The sequence below is a fragment of the Drosophila rhopaloa genome, unplaced genomic scaffold, assembly GCF_018152115.1.
Source record: "Drosophila rhopaloa isolate 14029-0021.01 unplaced genomic scaffold, ASM1815211v1 contig_47, whole genome shotgun sequence".
Lineage (NCBI taxonomy): Eukaryota > Metazoa > Arthropoda > Insecta > Diptera > Drosophilidae > Drosophila > Drosophila rhopaloa.
The window spans coordinates 4,206,641-4,221,994 of NW_025335142.1; the positions used below are offsets into that span (position 1 = coordinate 4,206,641).

Below are 15,354 nucleotides of genomic sequence, written 5' to 3' on the forward strand. Positions count from 1 at the left end.
CAAGACAGCGATGGTCCAACTCTCCAGCATCTTGAGGTATTTATTTAATTATATGACGGGTCTTGACTTCTTCTTCAGGCGCCGCCAGCTGCTTTCTAATCAACATTGGTCCAATGATTTGCATTTTCAGCTGCTAAGGCTAAGGCTTTGGCTTCTACTGTTACTTTTGGTTAAGTTTTAATTGTTTTGGTTGAGCAGAGTTTAGAGAGGAAGCACTTCTTCGGTTGAATAAATTTGATGGATGCATTAGGCATGTGGCAATTTGGTCAAGAATCAAGGCATCAAATCCTGAGCTCTGTAATTGTCTGTTATTAGCATGAATTGTAATTTTATGGCGTTATAATTGGTTTCATTCGTTCTGCTGATTGTTGCAGTGCTTAAGGTTTTTTGTTGCCAAGGTGGCTCTATCTTAATTTAATTTGCATCACTTGGGGTAAGCTGCATTCAAGTTGTTTAATTAACATATAAACTTCATTGGTCTGGCTCTAGGGGTTTGTAATAACATAATTAAGTTGGTGGCTTAGATTGGAAGCACTGTTTATTATTTATTTTTGTTGACTATACCAGACATTTATTTATAGTACGTTTGAAAATTATATTGTGCTGGCAATTTCAGCATGACAATGTATTTATTAAATTAAAGATAATATTATATTTGCCTTTACTACAAACCCATTTTCATTAATTCTACATAACTTTCCTTTTCAATTATACATAAATTGTAAAATTGAATTCTACATTCGCCGAAAAGTATGCAATAAGTTTTGAAAACAAGAGACCCCAAGAGTATGTATATAAAGACAATAAGCAAGTGTGTGTGTGAAGAATACTAATTGTTGGCATACTTTTAAGGGCAGTCTATTTTCTTTTGAATTTTCAGTAAAACAAATTAAAATATTTTTGTTGAAAAATATCTTAAAAAATACAACTATGTTCACAGCTTCGATAACTGGGCAAAGAAGTGGAACATAGTCAACAGAGTAAGTGCGCAAACGTTACTTTCTCAACGAGAACTAAGTTGGTGCGATCACTATGTCGGGCTCTACACTGGGCAAAAGAGTCCCACAAATACCTGGGTGTTATTTACGGACGCTCACTTCCAAAAAAAAAACAGGCCAGGATGGAGTGGTGCTCTCCCCGCAAAAAAAACAATAAGATGAATATACAAGGTGATCCTTTCCCTTTTTGGAAAATTTTTAAAAAAATGCGAGTATCTAATAAAGTGCGCAATCCAAATTTTAGGAAAATTCGGCTCCCATGGTACATCCGAAATAGGACATAGAGGACCTGAAGCCCCAGGTCGCGTTTCAAACCTGGCAACCGGCTATGTGCAACGCCTTGAAAACAACCCAACCCAATCCCCAAAAAAATAAAAACCACACCACACAAAAAAAACACAAAAAAAAAACCCCCCCCCCCCAAAACCCCACACCAAAAAAAAAAAAAAAAAAAAAAAAAAAAAAAAAAAAAAAAAAAAAAAAAAAAAAATAAAAAAAATTTAAAATTATTAATAGATCAAGTGCCTCAGGGAAAAAAAAAAAACAAAAAAAAAAAAAAAAAATTTAAAAAAAAAAAAAAAAAAAAAAAAAAAAAAACACACAATAATTTGTTTGTTTCATAAATTAAAATTTATTTTTGCCTTTTTACAAAATGTTTAAACACAAACATCTCTAAATTTCGTTGCTCGTTTTTAGAAAAAACAAATCTTGTAGCTTAAATCGATGTACGTATGCATAGTTAGAGGGAAGAGGAGGAGTCATGGTGGTTACTATACGTTTACATGGAGTGAAAAGCCTTTGCGCAATTTCTTATTTGTATTTATTATTTCCTTGCAAACCCACTTCTGAATTTGAAGGGAAATAGCTTTGAAGACGTCACAAAAATTGCACTAAACAGCTGCCAGAGTTGGCACAGTTTCGAACTGCCCTCGCTATGAATTATTCAATGATATATCCTTACGTAAACTAACTGCACCCCATCTGCACATTTGGCACATCCTGCTCTTTGACGTTTGCTGCGTTGCTCTACGTAATTTCTGTTTAAATTATAACTGAAACTGTTTTCGTTATACATATCAAAATATATACAATTTATGCGGGTTAGATTACGAGTATAGTTTGTTGCTATATTACATATTTGGAAGGTATGCCCTCCTTCGTTGCAGGTTTTGCTCTTGTTTTCATAAATATTCATTACAAATTATTTGTATAACAAACTGCGCACATATCGATTCTTAAAACTAATTAAATATTTATATCATACGTTTTATGACCAAAATTTGGTAGCAAAAGAAACACGCTCTTTCAAAGCTTTAAAATGAATTGTGTGGAAGTGCATTTTAAGGTTCTAAGCTTGTATTTGTTCGTTTTTCCTTTCTCATTAGTTGGTAACTTGGCGAGACTCAATTGGCTCAGTCGATATCTATGTAGTAGCTGCTCCTCTGCTCAATCTATCCTCCTTTACAAAGTTTTATTTTTATGTGGAATGATCCCCTAGTGACAACCAAATCAATCGTTGGCCATGCAGTACCCGGAATAAGTCTGTATATTGTCCTCCAGGAAACTCTCGCCGGCTATCACGCCGGACTGCGTGTGATGACTGGGACAGCGGTGTCCTTTGGGGCACTGGCACAGGGAGTTGATGTTGACCTCGTCCAGGAACTCCTGACGTTTTCGCACCGTGAACAACTTACACGGCTGCTTCCGCTGACACCGAAGGCGCTGCATAAAAAAGAATACAAAAATATTATAACCAAGTTTTAAGGGACAATTCAGTCTGGACTCACCGTCACTGGAGAACAGGCGAACAGATATTTGTAGCCTGGACTGCCATCGCCGATGGGTTCCCTCTTGGTCAGATAGGTCACCGAATTCCGGGGACACCGACAGTGGACTATCTGCTCTGTCACATTCAACTCGGCTGCCGTTTTCAAAGTCCAAGTGAAGTCCCGAAAGTGTCTGCAAATAAGGGAAATATGTCATTTAGATAATCATTTTACATAATATAGAGTGCTTTTCAGAAAGAACTTGCGATTATAATATAATTTATTGCATGTTTAAATTAGTTTAAGTTTTCGTTAAAAATTAATACATAAATATACATTTAAAAGTCATCACTCTGGAAAATATTTTATTTAAACAGGATTGTTGGAAGTAAAATTTAGAACCAGAGTACTTTAATTTTCAAATTAAAATTTCCTTTTAAATTTCAAACCTATAACCTATTTGTCCAAATTTCTCAATAATAACATATTGCAATTAAAAGACTAAATTTACTTACTTGCAAACTGGTAACTTATGCACCGGCTGGCACAACTTGTAGTGCCTAGTCTTATCCGCAATGGTGTGGCCATCTTCCACCCCCAAACTACTGGGACAGCCGCCAATAAAGGTAGTTGGCGACTCCTTTAAGCCCCGGTGTCCCGAGTGCCTCATGTGCGCCGATCCCCGAGGGAATTCGTTATCCTGCACCTCCGCATAGGGCAGGGCGTCATTATAGTCCGGCGACTGATCCAGATGATCCAAATCATCCTCGTAGACGGCGCCCAGCTTCTGCATTAGCTTCTTCATATGCAGGCTCTCAAACTTCTTGTCCTGGAATTCACCCAAAAGCATTCGTTTGTGCTGCATCATCTTCTCCCTTTCGTAGTAATTTCTGTACTTCAAGGTATCCGCAGATCCCGACGGATGACTGTGATGATGGATGATCACGTTGTTGGGCATGCGATTCGATTCAGGACAGCGACATTGACGCTCGATCCAAGGGGTTTCGTACAGATCAATCTTGGAGCAAACGGCATTTGGTGCACAGATGGGCAAGTCCTCCTCAGAGTCCTGAAAAATATAATAAGAGAAAATGGTTAGAAACTTGTTGACAACCCTTTAAATTTTCTTTAAAATATATTTTATGTCACAAAAAAGGGAAGAGGCTGTATAGTAATTGATTTTCAAAAAACAATATATTTTTACATAAAAAAAAGTCCCTTTATATTACATATTTAGAATCTGATTTTGTGCCCTGAAAGTCTATTATTATCCTCTTGATGTGCCCTTTGATTATTGACCAAATTACCATGTGATAAACAAACCATAAAGGCAGACTTTCAACGCCTGGAATGTCTCGAACCCTTCAATAATAGCCGCTTGTGTCAACACAATCTTGCCAACTTGATTAACATAACTACAACGACTAAGGCCAGGCCAAACTTGAGGATATCTTTGGTGTGTTTGTTTGTTCGCCAACAAATACATTTCATTAATTGAATTCTCCAAACAGTGAGTCCCAAAAGTTCGGCCCTGTTGTTGTTGTTGTTTGCCCAAGTCGAAGCCAATAAAAACTTATGCATTGTGTTGTGTCCTGGTCGTAACATAAAAACCAACAACTAGCAACTGATGGGTGCTTTTCGAGGATGCCACTCCAGAGGCTGCAGCCTTCTATCATTCGATTTTATTGTTAGTGATGCTTGACGGCAACAACAACAACAACAGGTTTTCCAATGAAATTATCGAAAGCAATCAATTTTTTAAGTGGAACTGTCGCGCACCTTGTGTTTTTTTTTGTTATCCCTTTTTTTTGTCGAGGGTTTTTGCCTTTTGTTTGGTTTCAATTTCATTTCTGTCTATCTCTCCTCTTTTCTCTTGATTTTTATTCAAATTATTTTTGGGTTGTTTTTTGGCTTGCACCTGCTGCTACCTGAGCTGTTTAGGGTCATTCCATGAGGTCCTTTTTGGTGGAGAGCGCATACCGGAAGTCCGGAAGTGATTTAGTGCAACTGACGGAAGTAAATAAGTGAGTGCACACTCACACACACATTGTCATACTGGAAAGGGATTAGCCGTAGCCGAAGCGGAAGTGAATCCGGAACAGGTTGCCTGACCTTTTACCTTCTTGCTCAATTGAACCGCAGTTTTCTATGACAATTCTCTGCCGCTCTCTGTCTCCTTCCCCTCCGGAAGTCGTCTGCCTTCCTTCCTTATTCACTTTATTAGTTTTATTTACTTCCTGATTTTTTTATAATGTCGCTTCCGGAACTTCCTTTTTTTTAAATTCCCCGTTTCCCACGCATTTTTGACCCAGTTTTAGCACTAGCACCTGCCGAAGTCCTTAACCCTTTCGACGAGCAAATATTTCCTCACTTTGATTATTCATATTTCAAGAAGGAGCTTCGGGCATTGCTGAGATTCTTTTTCGAGTTAAGCGGGGAGCTCCGAAACCATTGTCAATCCGCCCCTGACAGGATATGCCAGAAGTGGAGTTTTGAGGGGGTCTGTCGAGTAAGCAGCGTGAGAAATTCTTTGAAATTCGAGCATGTTTATTGAGATTTCTTCCCCTTCGCTGTAGTTTTTGTTTTTTCTCTCTTCTTGTTTTTTTGTTTTCTTGTTGTGTCGGGAAATGGCACTTCAAAGACATCACCGTTATACGTATAAAATTTTACATATTGATAAGCAAATCACGGGACAGGGGCAGCATATCAAAGAAGACATGCTTCAACGACATTCCAATGCCATCAGCTCATCTCTGATCCGCTCACAATAGGTGCACGCAGAGAAATTGGAAGTCTTTTTTGTTGTTTTATAAATTAAAAGTTACTTAAATCTCAGATAACTTTTAGATTCACTCTTAAATCATGTGTTTAAAAGCCATTAATGCACTTTTTTTCTTAACCTACACAATATATTGATTATATAGGATGCTTGCTGTTTAATTTCTTTAGCAAGTTATGAAAAGTTCCTAAACAAAATGTTGGTCCATTAACCATTCGAATGTGTTTCTTTCCGTGCACGAGTAGAATCATCTTATAAACAATACGAAAGTTTCTGCGTTGGCAAAGAAGCTGGAAGAGTAGTAAAAGTTTTGCCGGGCCAACAACAAAAAAAAAGTGAGTAAAAAAGCAAACACAAGAAGGCGTCGAGAAGGGAGCGAAGGCAACCGGATTTCCGGTTTAACAGCTCCCCAAAGAAGGTGGAGTGGGGTCCAAGCTGCTGCCACACTTTATAATTTGCTCGATCTCCATCAGCAGCACGCGTGTACCGCTCCCCGAGCAGTCAAACAATTAGCCTCATGTGTCAAAGTGCAGTGCCAACGGAAGTTGAGAACGCGCCAAAGACAATGAAAGAGCTTTCCCCCTTTTTATGCCCCCATTTCCCCCCCCTTTCCCCTTCTCAACAGCTGGACACGACTGCAACGTGAGGCGGCAAGCATTGACAAACTTTTGTGACTTTTGATTTCAATGAAAGCCGCCTGAGAAAGGGAGCCCTTCTCCCATTCCATCTCTTTAATTGAATCAAATTAACCCCGCACACAACCCCCAGGAGGGGTGGGGGGAGGGGGTTTGGATTACAGGGGAAGGTGGCTGCCAGGGGGAATCCCCGCAATGGAATTCTTGGAGCTACTTCTAGCCTCATTGCTGTCATGCCTCATGTGGCTGCCTGAATGCCGGGAATGCCACTCCACGCAACGGAAGTTAGGTGTCTTCAATTGCAAAAGGCAGTGGTGCCAAATTAAAGGGATTTCCACAACGATTTAAGTATTAATTCTAACGAGTTGTATCACGTGTATATGTTTTTGTTTTAACTTACTAAATCCCGTTTTTTTGCCTTCATGGTAAGCTAAAATTTGGTATTAAACTGACAAAATTTATGGCATTTTGCATTCCAAGTTGTATTTGTTATTTTTGTATATTTGTTTATTTTCAAATATCTTGAAGGCATATGAAATAAATCAAAATTACGTAAAACCTTTTGAAATACACACATTTACTGCAGGTTATAATAGAATATCACTTTCTCAAAATCCTGAATATAACTTTTGCACCTGTTTTGCTTTGTTCTTTTCGCCATTATCTGGTGCTATCAATAACTGCCTAACCAAAGGACAATCAATGACATAAATTTCCACACAACAAGCGGAGGATGTCTGAGTTTTCCCGGTGCAGCGGCAACAGTTGGTTGAGTTTTCCCCCCGCCCCGTAATTCTTTCGGGGGTTTCGGTTCCCATGAGGGCGTTGACGCACACACGACGGACGATCAACGTCCGGGCCGGAGATTCTCCGATTTTCCGATTTTCCAACCGTTAGTCGAGACGGATGGATGGCAGCAGCCTGCCGCCTGCCACAAGTGTGTTGCACTGTTCCATCAGGTAGTCTCCGCTATATCCTATCCCCGTACCCACACCCATACCCATCCCATACCCTCTGTTATCTTTTGTCTGTGCGTTAATGATTTTTCTATACATTTCCTTTTCACATTGTTTTTTCCCCCCACTCCTATTCTGGGTTATTCTTTTTTTTCGGGCTAGAGAATTATGCAATCTGGCGTCGTCATGTGGCCGGAGTAAGCGGAAGTATGCCGGCTCAGCCTCAGTTTTGATCCCAGCCAGAGTTTCTGGTCAAGTCTGCCCATCTTATATATTGCCTTAAGACGGTGTGTTTACACGAAAATTCAATTAAAATTGTTAGAAACGGAAGTGGAAGATGGAGCCGAAGAAGCGGAAGTAACACGGAAGTTGTTAGGTCACTGTCTGTCTTCCGATTCCAAGTCCGAGTCCAGAGAGTTCCAGTGAAAACTCTCAGGCTCTGAGCTCTTGGAGAGATTCATACCCAGCTCAAGCCGGAAGTAGAAAAGATTTGTGTGCTTATGGCTCCTCAAAAAAAAAAAAACAAGATGATTTTGTATATATATAAATACTTTGCATAGGCAAGTCGAGGAATCGCCAGAGGCACGCAGCCTGACCGTGCCACTTTTGCTTGGTTTTTTTATACCCTTGCAGAGGGTATTATAATTTTGGTCAAAAGTGTGCAACGCAGTGAAGGAGGATCTCCGACCCTATAAAGTATATATATTCTTGATCAGGATCACCTCCTGAGTTGATATAGCCATGTCCGTCTGTCCGTCTGTCCGTCTGTCCGTCTGTCTGTCCGTCTGTCCGTCTGTCCGTCTGTTTTTCTACCGCAAACAAGTCTCTCAGTTTTAAAGCTATCGAAAAACATTTTCATTCATAAAACAGCAGAAATTCCAAAAGGAAGCGGGCAAAAGCCAACAGACAACAGCAGAAAAATTATAAGAATGTCAGCTGAAAAATGAGTTAGGGAAGTTCAGATACCCTAAATATGATTTAAATAGACTGAGCAAAAATAACTATATGTTCCCAAAACTGTGCCTGTTTTAGAATATTTAAATTAAATAATTTAAAACAAGTTTTTTTCAAAAAAGTAAAGTGCAAAGAATTGATGTTTAAAAATAAATACTCAAAATGGCATTTAATTTAATAATACGGTTTGCTGAAAATATTTATACATAAAACCAGTATTATAAGTTGTTGTAAGTCAAATCTTTTAATAGTTTCCAATTGATTGGACTGACCTCCAATTATAAACATGTTTGTCGACATAATTGAACATCTAGAGGACATACATATTTTTGGCAGGGGGATATTACGTAAAATGTCTTATTAAATATTTATTTTTTGTATCAAAGTTAATTATAATTTTGAAATACTCTTCTCGATTGTCAAGGATTGTAAAGGGTATCACTGGGAAACTGGTTTCTCTGGGGGCAGCCAATTGCAGCTGAAGCAGCAACAAACAACATCAGCAACTTCCCCTTTTTGCTGCTGCTTGATTTTTGCGTAGCTTGTTGATCGTCACAATTAATGAACGTCTACGCACACGGACATCCAGTAACCACATCCACATCCTCAACTCCACATACCCGACCACAATCAGTCTCAGCTGCTGATGTTGCTGCTGTTGCTGCCACAACGGAACGGAAAAAAGTAATTCATTCATTCATTCATTCAGCAACAACGTGGCATAGTTGTTTGTGGCTTTTTTGCTGCGGCTTTCTGGCCATTGTAATTGTTGCCTTGGCCAAAAAGAAAAAAGACAACAGCAAAATGTTGCCGACTATATGGCGGGCTATAAACATGTTGCTGCTGCTTTTGCTGTTGCTGTTGCAACTTCTGATGTTGCTGCTGTGCTGTTGTCTCCTTTTACGCGCTTGCCGCCAAATAAATAAATCTTGACTACAATGCTGCTGGGTTTGCTGATGTTGCTGCGGGGATTTTTATGAATGAATGAATGGCCAGCTAGCTAAATGAAAAGTAGCCCGGCTTTAAGTGTAAACAGGCTTTGCCAGTTTGCATTTATTTTTTTGTATAAATATTTTTTCCGCAAAAAAAAGCGCGCAAAAACGCCACCAAAACGCTTGCAACGGTTTTTCTCTTGTTTTGTCTGATAATTACGAGCAACTCGCAGTGCCACGCCCCGTTGCCTTCCGCCTGCCCCGTCGGAAACACCCCACCCATTCCAATTTGTTGTTTACTCGCCGTCTGCGTGCGTTTTTATGAATGAAATCCAGCAACAAGCGAAGACGAGCATTCGTTGTTGGCCTTTGCTTATTTATAGTTAATTTATTTTTTTGCCCCGCCATCGTTTTACTTTTTCTTTTGTTGCTGTTTTGATATTATTGTAAACAAATTGCGCCTTTGGGCACGTAATTAGCACACTTACACGATCGGAAAAAGCTTCCCGTTTCCCCCGGGGTCTGGGAAATTGGAACGTGTCCATCAATAACTGTAACAAGGTCTCTTTCTCTCGCTTCTTGGCCAGCAAAAGCGGAAGTGTTCCAAGCCACATTTCCGCCTGGCCAGCGGACTGAGAAATGTTTTGGAAAAGTGGCACAAAGCAAAGACACACGAACAATAGAGGCAGGCCAAATGATAGATCTTATTAATCAACAATATCGAGAAACATTTGTTTGGCCTTATGGCTGACAGGTGAATAATTATTATGATAACTATTTACAGCAAATCCAATGTCTTCCCCAATCAAATCCAACCCAATGCTCTTCTCTTAATTACCTGTTTTAGGAAATTTAAAAAATGTTTAGTTGGAGGAAAAATATATTTATATTCGTGTGAAATTTTAAAAACTTTCTCAGTTTTGTTTTATTTAAATTAAATTAATTTCAACCTTTTCAAAAAGTCAAATTTACAGTAATTTTAAGCTAAAACAATGTTAATGTTAAACGAATCAGACTAATAAAAATAGTTATACAATCATTATATAATTCCATATGACTATTCCAAAAATTAGGCCTTCATTTAATCAAATTTTAAGTTTATAAAAATAAAATAAAATTAAGCACTGTTCATAGAGTATTTAAAGCTTCGACTTTGACTTGAGTAAGCTGCTTTTTTGTTAATTCATATAAGAAAATATATATATATATATATATTGTATCTATAAAAGTTGACTTGGCGCGCGCGCCAACAACAAAGTATATATATTGTAGCAGAAGAAGAAGTCGAGGGAAAAAAGTGGGCAAACTAGTTTTTTGGTATCCGAGCATCCGTTGGCTCAGGTTGTTGTTGCCGGGGCTTTTTTCTCAATGGAGCTCTCCGAGATTGTAGACTTGGGCATTTTTTTAGGTGAATAATTGCGGTATGCTGTTGTTGCCTGATGGTTGTTTTTTATGCAAATATTTTTATATACGCGCCTATCTGTGTCTGCGGCATCCAGACACACTTAACCGATATATACCCATTGTTGTTGTCGTCGCTGTCTACTCTCTTTCAATATTTGTTTGTCTTTTTATGATTATTATTTTGTTTTTTTTGCCTTTGAATCGCATTGAATAATTTCTATTTTTAGCATAACAAAAAATTCCAGCATAAAGAAAAAAGCATAGATTGAAATTATGAAAACATGATATGCGAAATAAAAGGAAGCCAGTTCAATTCATTATGGGATTAAAGTGCTAAGTTCAAATTGTTATAAAACAAATAGTTTTAGAAGGGTTTTCTGTAGTATTGTTTTTAACTTAGAAAACATGATCTATCTGTTCTATAGAAGTGGAATGATTCTGTAGCAGATCTGTGATTGATAAATTAGAATGTTTCCTGGAAGCTCCCTAACAAATTCATTAAATTAACAATAGTTCCCAACCTAGAAATTCATTCACAAGAATCTGTCATTAAGAGGATACTCAATTCCATTGATGATTTCTGTGAAAAAAAACTCATGAGCATAAATTTATTGAAAGCAGATCAACGATTCACTAAACTTGTTTGAAAATGGTTAAATTAAAAATTGTCAAACATATCGGATGTATCAATTAGCATAAAAATTCCATAAATTACCTTTAGGGGAGTGGCCAAAAAAATTGTTAGAGTTATATAGACATGTAGTTTCATAAATATTTATTGCATGATTTGTTTTTTAGCATACGCACAGTTGGCTCGTTTGTTTCGATGTTTGGATTGTGGCCTATAAAGCATTTTCACACCTGGCTGCAACACCAGAACTTAGTTTGGTCAAATAGCCAGAAACGGAATCTATGCTTGATTTGTTTATGCATTTCTCAGTCAATTGGAATTTGTGGCAGACTCTTTTGATATTCCATTTCCATTCCCCCGCCCGTTTCTCAAACTCTTTGGCTTTTGGCCATGCCACGCGCACACACATCGACTTGTTTAGGCCAAATATGCGTGGCTGATCTGTTTGTATATGGCCAACAAATTGCCCGATCTCTGTTGTTGTTGCTGTTGGCTTTATCCATTCATACATTTGGACGGTCTGTCGCTTTGGCATTCACTCATTCATTCATAGATTGACTTGCCCAGCCAAGCGAGAAGTTGAAGTCGCTGACGTAGCGTTTGCTGGCTGCTCTGCTCATCCAACGTTTACGATTTCATTCATTCACACACACATGGGCAGTGAGAGAAAATATTTACAATATTGGTTAATAATTTGAAATGTTTTCGAGCAAATATGACTTTTTCCGAACCATCGAATATAATAATTCTTTATTCAGATAGCATTGAATCTTTTGTTCTAACAAAAAGTTAAACAATTTTAAATTTAATTGATAACCAGAGCAGAAATATCACTAAAATGTAATATACAATATAACATTAAACATCGTTTTTTGTAGTTATCTTTTGGATTTAATATCACATTTTTAAAAAATATTCAAATGCTTGAAAAGGGTACAAGTGCTACTGAGAAATATTTCACTTAAAAAGGTTTCGAAGCTTAATGAATGAAATTGTTATGGATTTTTTTCCAGTGAATGCACTCACACATGCACCACCTCATCACCCCTCTCACTCCCCACCGGTTCACCCATTATACCACACCACACCATACCATACCGTACCACCATCATTATGACCATCATCATCGACTTCTCGTAGTCGTCGTGGTCGTATTTCATTCATGAATTTTCTTTCATTCAGGTCTTCCCCATCTCCCATCTCCCTTCTCGTTCCCTCTCTTTCTCTCCCCATCTCACTCGTTGTTGTTGAAAACGTTTTTAAATACCGGAACTGAATGTTTAGCGCTTTTAAGCATGGGAACTTTTTGTTTTCTTCTATCAACTTTCCTCTCCCTCCCTCCCAGCCTCCTTCCGCACGCCTTCTCTTTCGCTCCTTTTAAATCCATCTCTTTCTCTCCCCCATTTCCCTCTCTTTCTAGCTTAGCTGCTCATTCACTGCCTTTTGTGGATCTATTCCGTTCTGTTCTATTCTCCAATAAGGCGTTTTTATTGCAAGTTTCCAAACAACAGGAATTCTTTGCTCAATTTTTTTTCTTTTTTGGGTTTTGTCTATTTTAGGTGTTGTGTTGTGATGCTGTTTTGTTATGCTTTTTTTATATGCGTTCCAAATTTATTGCAGACATTCGGATTTTAAAATTTATGAACCAATTCGACAGATATACCCTTGACCAAAGGGTATATCGTGTAGGGATTAAATCTTACTTGAGGCTTACGGATTTTATATTTAACGTTTTCATCTGTATTTGTTGAGTTTAAATCACCCAAAAGCAAATTCTTAATATTCTGAGAAATCTATAAATGCTTAAAAATACCTCCTGTATTAAAACTTTCTAAACAAGACGAAAAGAATGTTAGAAAACATGCAAATCATTTACCTATGTTAATCTTCCAAGCAAAATGAGAAATGTTGGTATATTTCTAAATAAATGTCTTAATAATTCCTTAATAAAGTTTAAATTTTAACAGATCTTTTAGGGGTAATACCAATTCGAACCTTTATTGCAGCCCATGGCTTACTTGTTTATATTGTCAATATTTTGCTTTTGATTACTGTTGATATTTCACGCCTCGGCCTCGTAGCAACATTAACCAAGAATTCGATTTTCAGGGCGTGTTTTTGTCATATGACATTTGACATAATAGATATCCGATACATGATATATAGCAGGCCGCCCCTCTCTCTATATGGACACTTGATTTATGACCAGATCGGGAGTGGGAACAATGGAACCGACTTGACCTATGATCAGAATTCGCATTGTCATGGATTTAAGGGGAAAGATAACGCCAAGAACTTTTCGGTGGACCATGGCTTAGTCATGAACAGTCAGCTTTGAACTCTTGACCCGGCCGGCTAATTGGTTTTGGTATCGCTCATATCGTTCGGTTATAGCAATTGCGACTTTAATTGATCAAATGCGACAGATCAGTTGAGTTGAGCTCTCGGCTGCAAACAACTTTCATTTTTCATCTAGAGCGAGTGTTGCCGCTGCTGCAATTAAATGTGCCATATGCGTGTGGTGATATATGGATAGTGGTTTTGTGGGTGTCAAGTGTAATGGCTATAGGGCGGCTGCTAAATATAGCCAGAGTTTCTTGAACGAAAAAAAAATCAACAAACTAAAACTCGGACCCAGCCCAAAAAAGTTGCATTGCAAAACCTGCTGTACAGAGAAAGAAATTCACATCATGTTGGATAGGATATTTACAAGATCTCTTTATCATAATAAATATTTTATTAAGAATCACAATACTATAATGAATTAAGCAATTATCATTCTTTAACTATTTTTTTAGTTCTCAAGTCTAAAACCTTCATCCTTTTCAATAGTTATAAATTGAGTGTTTAATTTTGAACAAATATATGGGATCGGTTTATATTGCTTTCTGTGTAGATGCTGTGGATATTGCTGGCGTGGGCATTTTACAAATGGCAACCAGTCGAACAGGTGTCTGCTGACGTTGTTGCCTGCATTATGCAACCTGCCATTGCCAGTTGTTGGTTTTATTTGTATTTTTGTTTTTGCCCAGATCAATGCAAACATGTTGCACGAGCCACACTAGTAATTAGCCAGGCTAATCAATTGAATTTGGCCAGGCCAATAGTTGGTTACTCACCCCCACTTGGTAAAGGATGCGCACATCCCGTTCGCCGTGCTTGTTGATGCTGCGATGTTGCTGCTGTTTCTGCAACATTTGTCGCGCATGTCGCCGCGACTCGGCGAGGTCCTTCTCCTCGGTCCCCGTGGCAATGCTCACCACGGTCAGTTGCTCTGCGGCAGGCTTCACCGTACTGGTCGCACCAGTTGCGGCTGAAATATCTTTGGCATCGTAGACTGTGTACTGCAGACTCTTGTGCTTGTCCGCCGTGGACGTTGTCGGCGTGATCTCGAACACCTCCAGCGGCAGTCGCGTGCCGCCGACAGCAACAGCAACGGCGGTCAGCAGCAGCAGCAACATGCACGGCAGCAACATCAATGTCGTAGGCATGATTTATGGCTCTGGCTGGATCTTTGGGATCTTCGGGATCTCTGGAGCGCTGGATCTCCTCCTGAGATTTGTGCGTGCGGTTTGTATTGCGGTTGTAATTGACACTCAATGAATTTTGTAATTGAATTCGAATCGAATCAGTGTTCTGGCTCTATCTCGCTCGCTCGCCCAGAACCCATGGCTTACATGCACACACACACTTGCAGAAACGAACTCTACAAATCAGGTTTCAAATCGAACGATCGATTGATTTGTGGCGAATGTCACTCGAAATTATTGGATATTTCAGGCACTACGGTAGCTTTTCGGTAGTTTCTGTTTGTTATTTGGTAACTTTACACCCGCGACACGTCTCTGTTTCCCAGTGGCCTCTTTCGCTCCTGGAACGTATAATACTAGATAGTACCGCTGACTTCTCGACTAACTCGCTTCCGCTGCCCTCACTTTGTGGTTGTTCGCTCGACCAACTCACTTTTCGAACTGATCAAACAGAAAATCCAAAAACGAACAGCGAACGGGGAACGAGCGAACGCTGAAGCCGGCAGAGACGTGCGCTGCTCGCGTCGCTGCCGGTGCGTGCGTGACGGTACACTGAGCGAAAGCGTACGTATAGGCTAAAACTTAAAATACAGTTCTCCCTTTTCATGTAGGAGCATAATAAATAGTTTATATTTCAGGATTTAATGGTTGTTTGATTAAAAACAATTCTCGGAAAATATGTATAGTTGTTTATTATTTAAAAAAAACGTTGATAATCTCTTTAAAAATAAATAATGTTTTTAAGTAGAAAAAACATTTTCAACTTAAG

The 15,354-nt window shown here is 38.7% G+C and overlaps 2 protein-coding genes across 2 annotated transcripts in view; one reads left to right on the plus strand and one right to left on the minus strand.

The window, feature by feature from the left end:
- Positions 1 to 15,354, plus strand: part of LOC108045859 (elongation factor-like GTPase 1) — an 80,385-nt gene that overhangs the window by 54,530 nt on the left and 10,501 nt on the right. The window lies entirely within an intron of this gene.
- LOC108045813 (protein giant-lens) lies at positions 1,612 to 15,009 on the minus strand. The gene is made up of 4 exons (XM_017125249.2): positions 14,175 to 15,009; positions 3,280 to 3,833; positions 2,786 to 2,957; positions 1,612 to 2,720 (listed from the first exon to the last, which is right to left on the minus strand). The coding sequence occupies exons 1-4, from the start codon at positions 14,544 to 14,546 to the stop codon at positions 2,508 to 2,510; spliced, it is 1,311 nt and encodes a 436-aa protein (XP_016980738.1). The 5' UTR covers positions 14,547 to 15,009; the 3' UTR covers positions 1,612 to 2,507.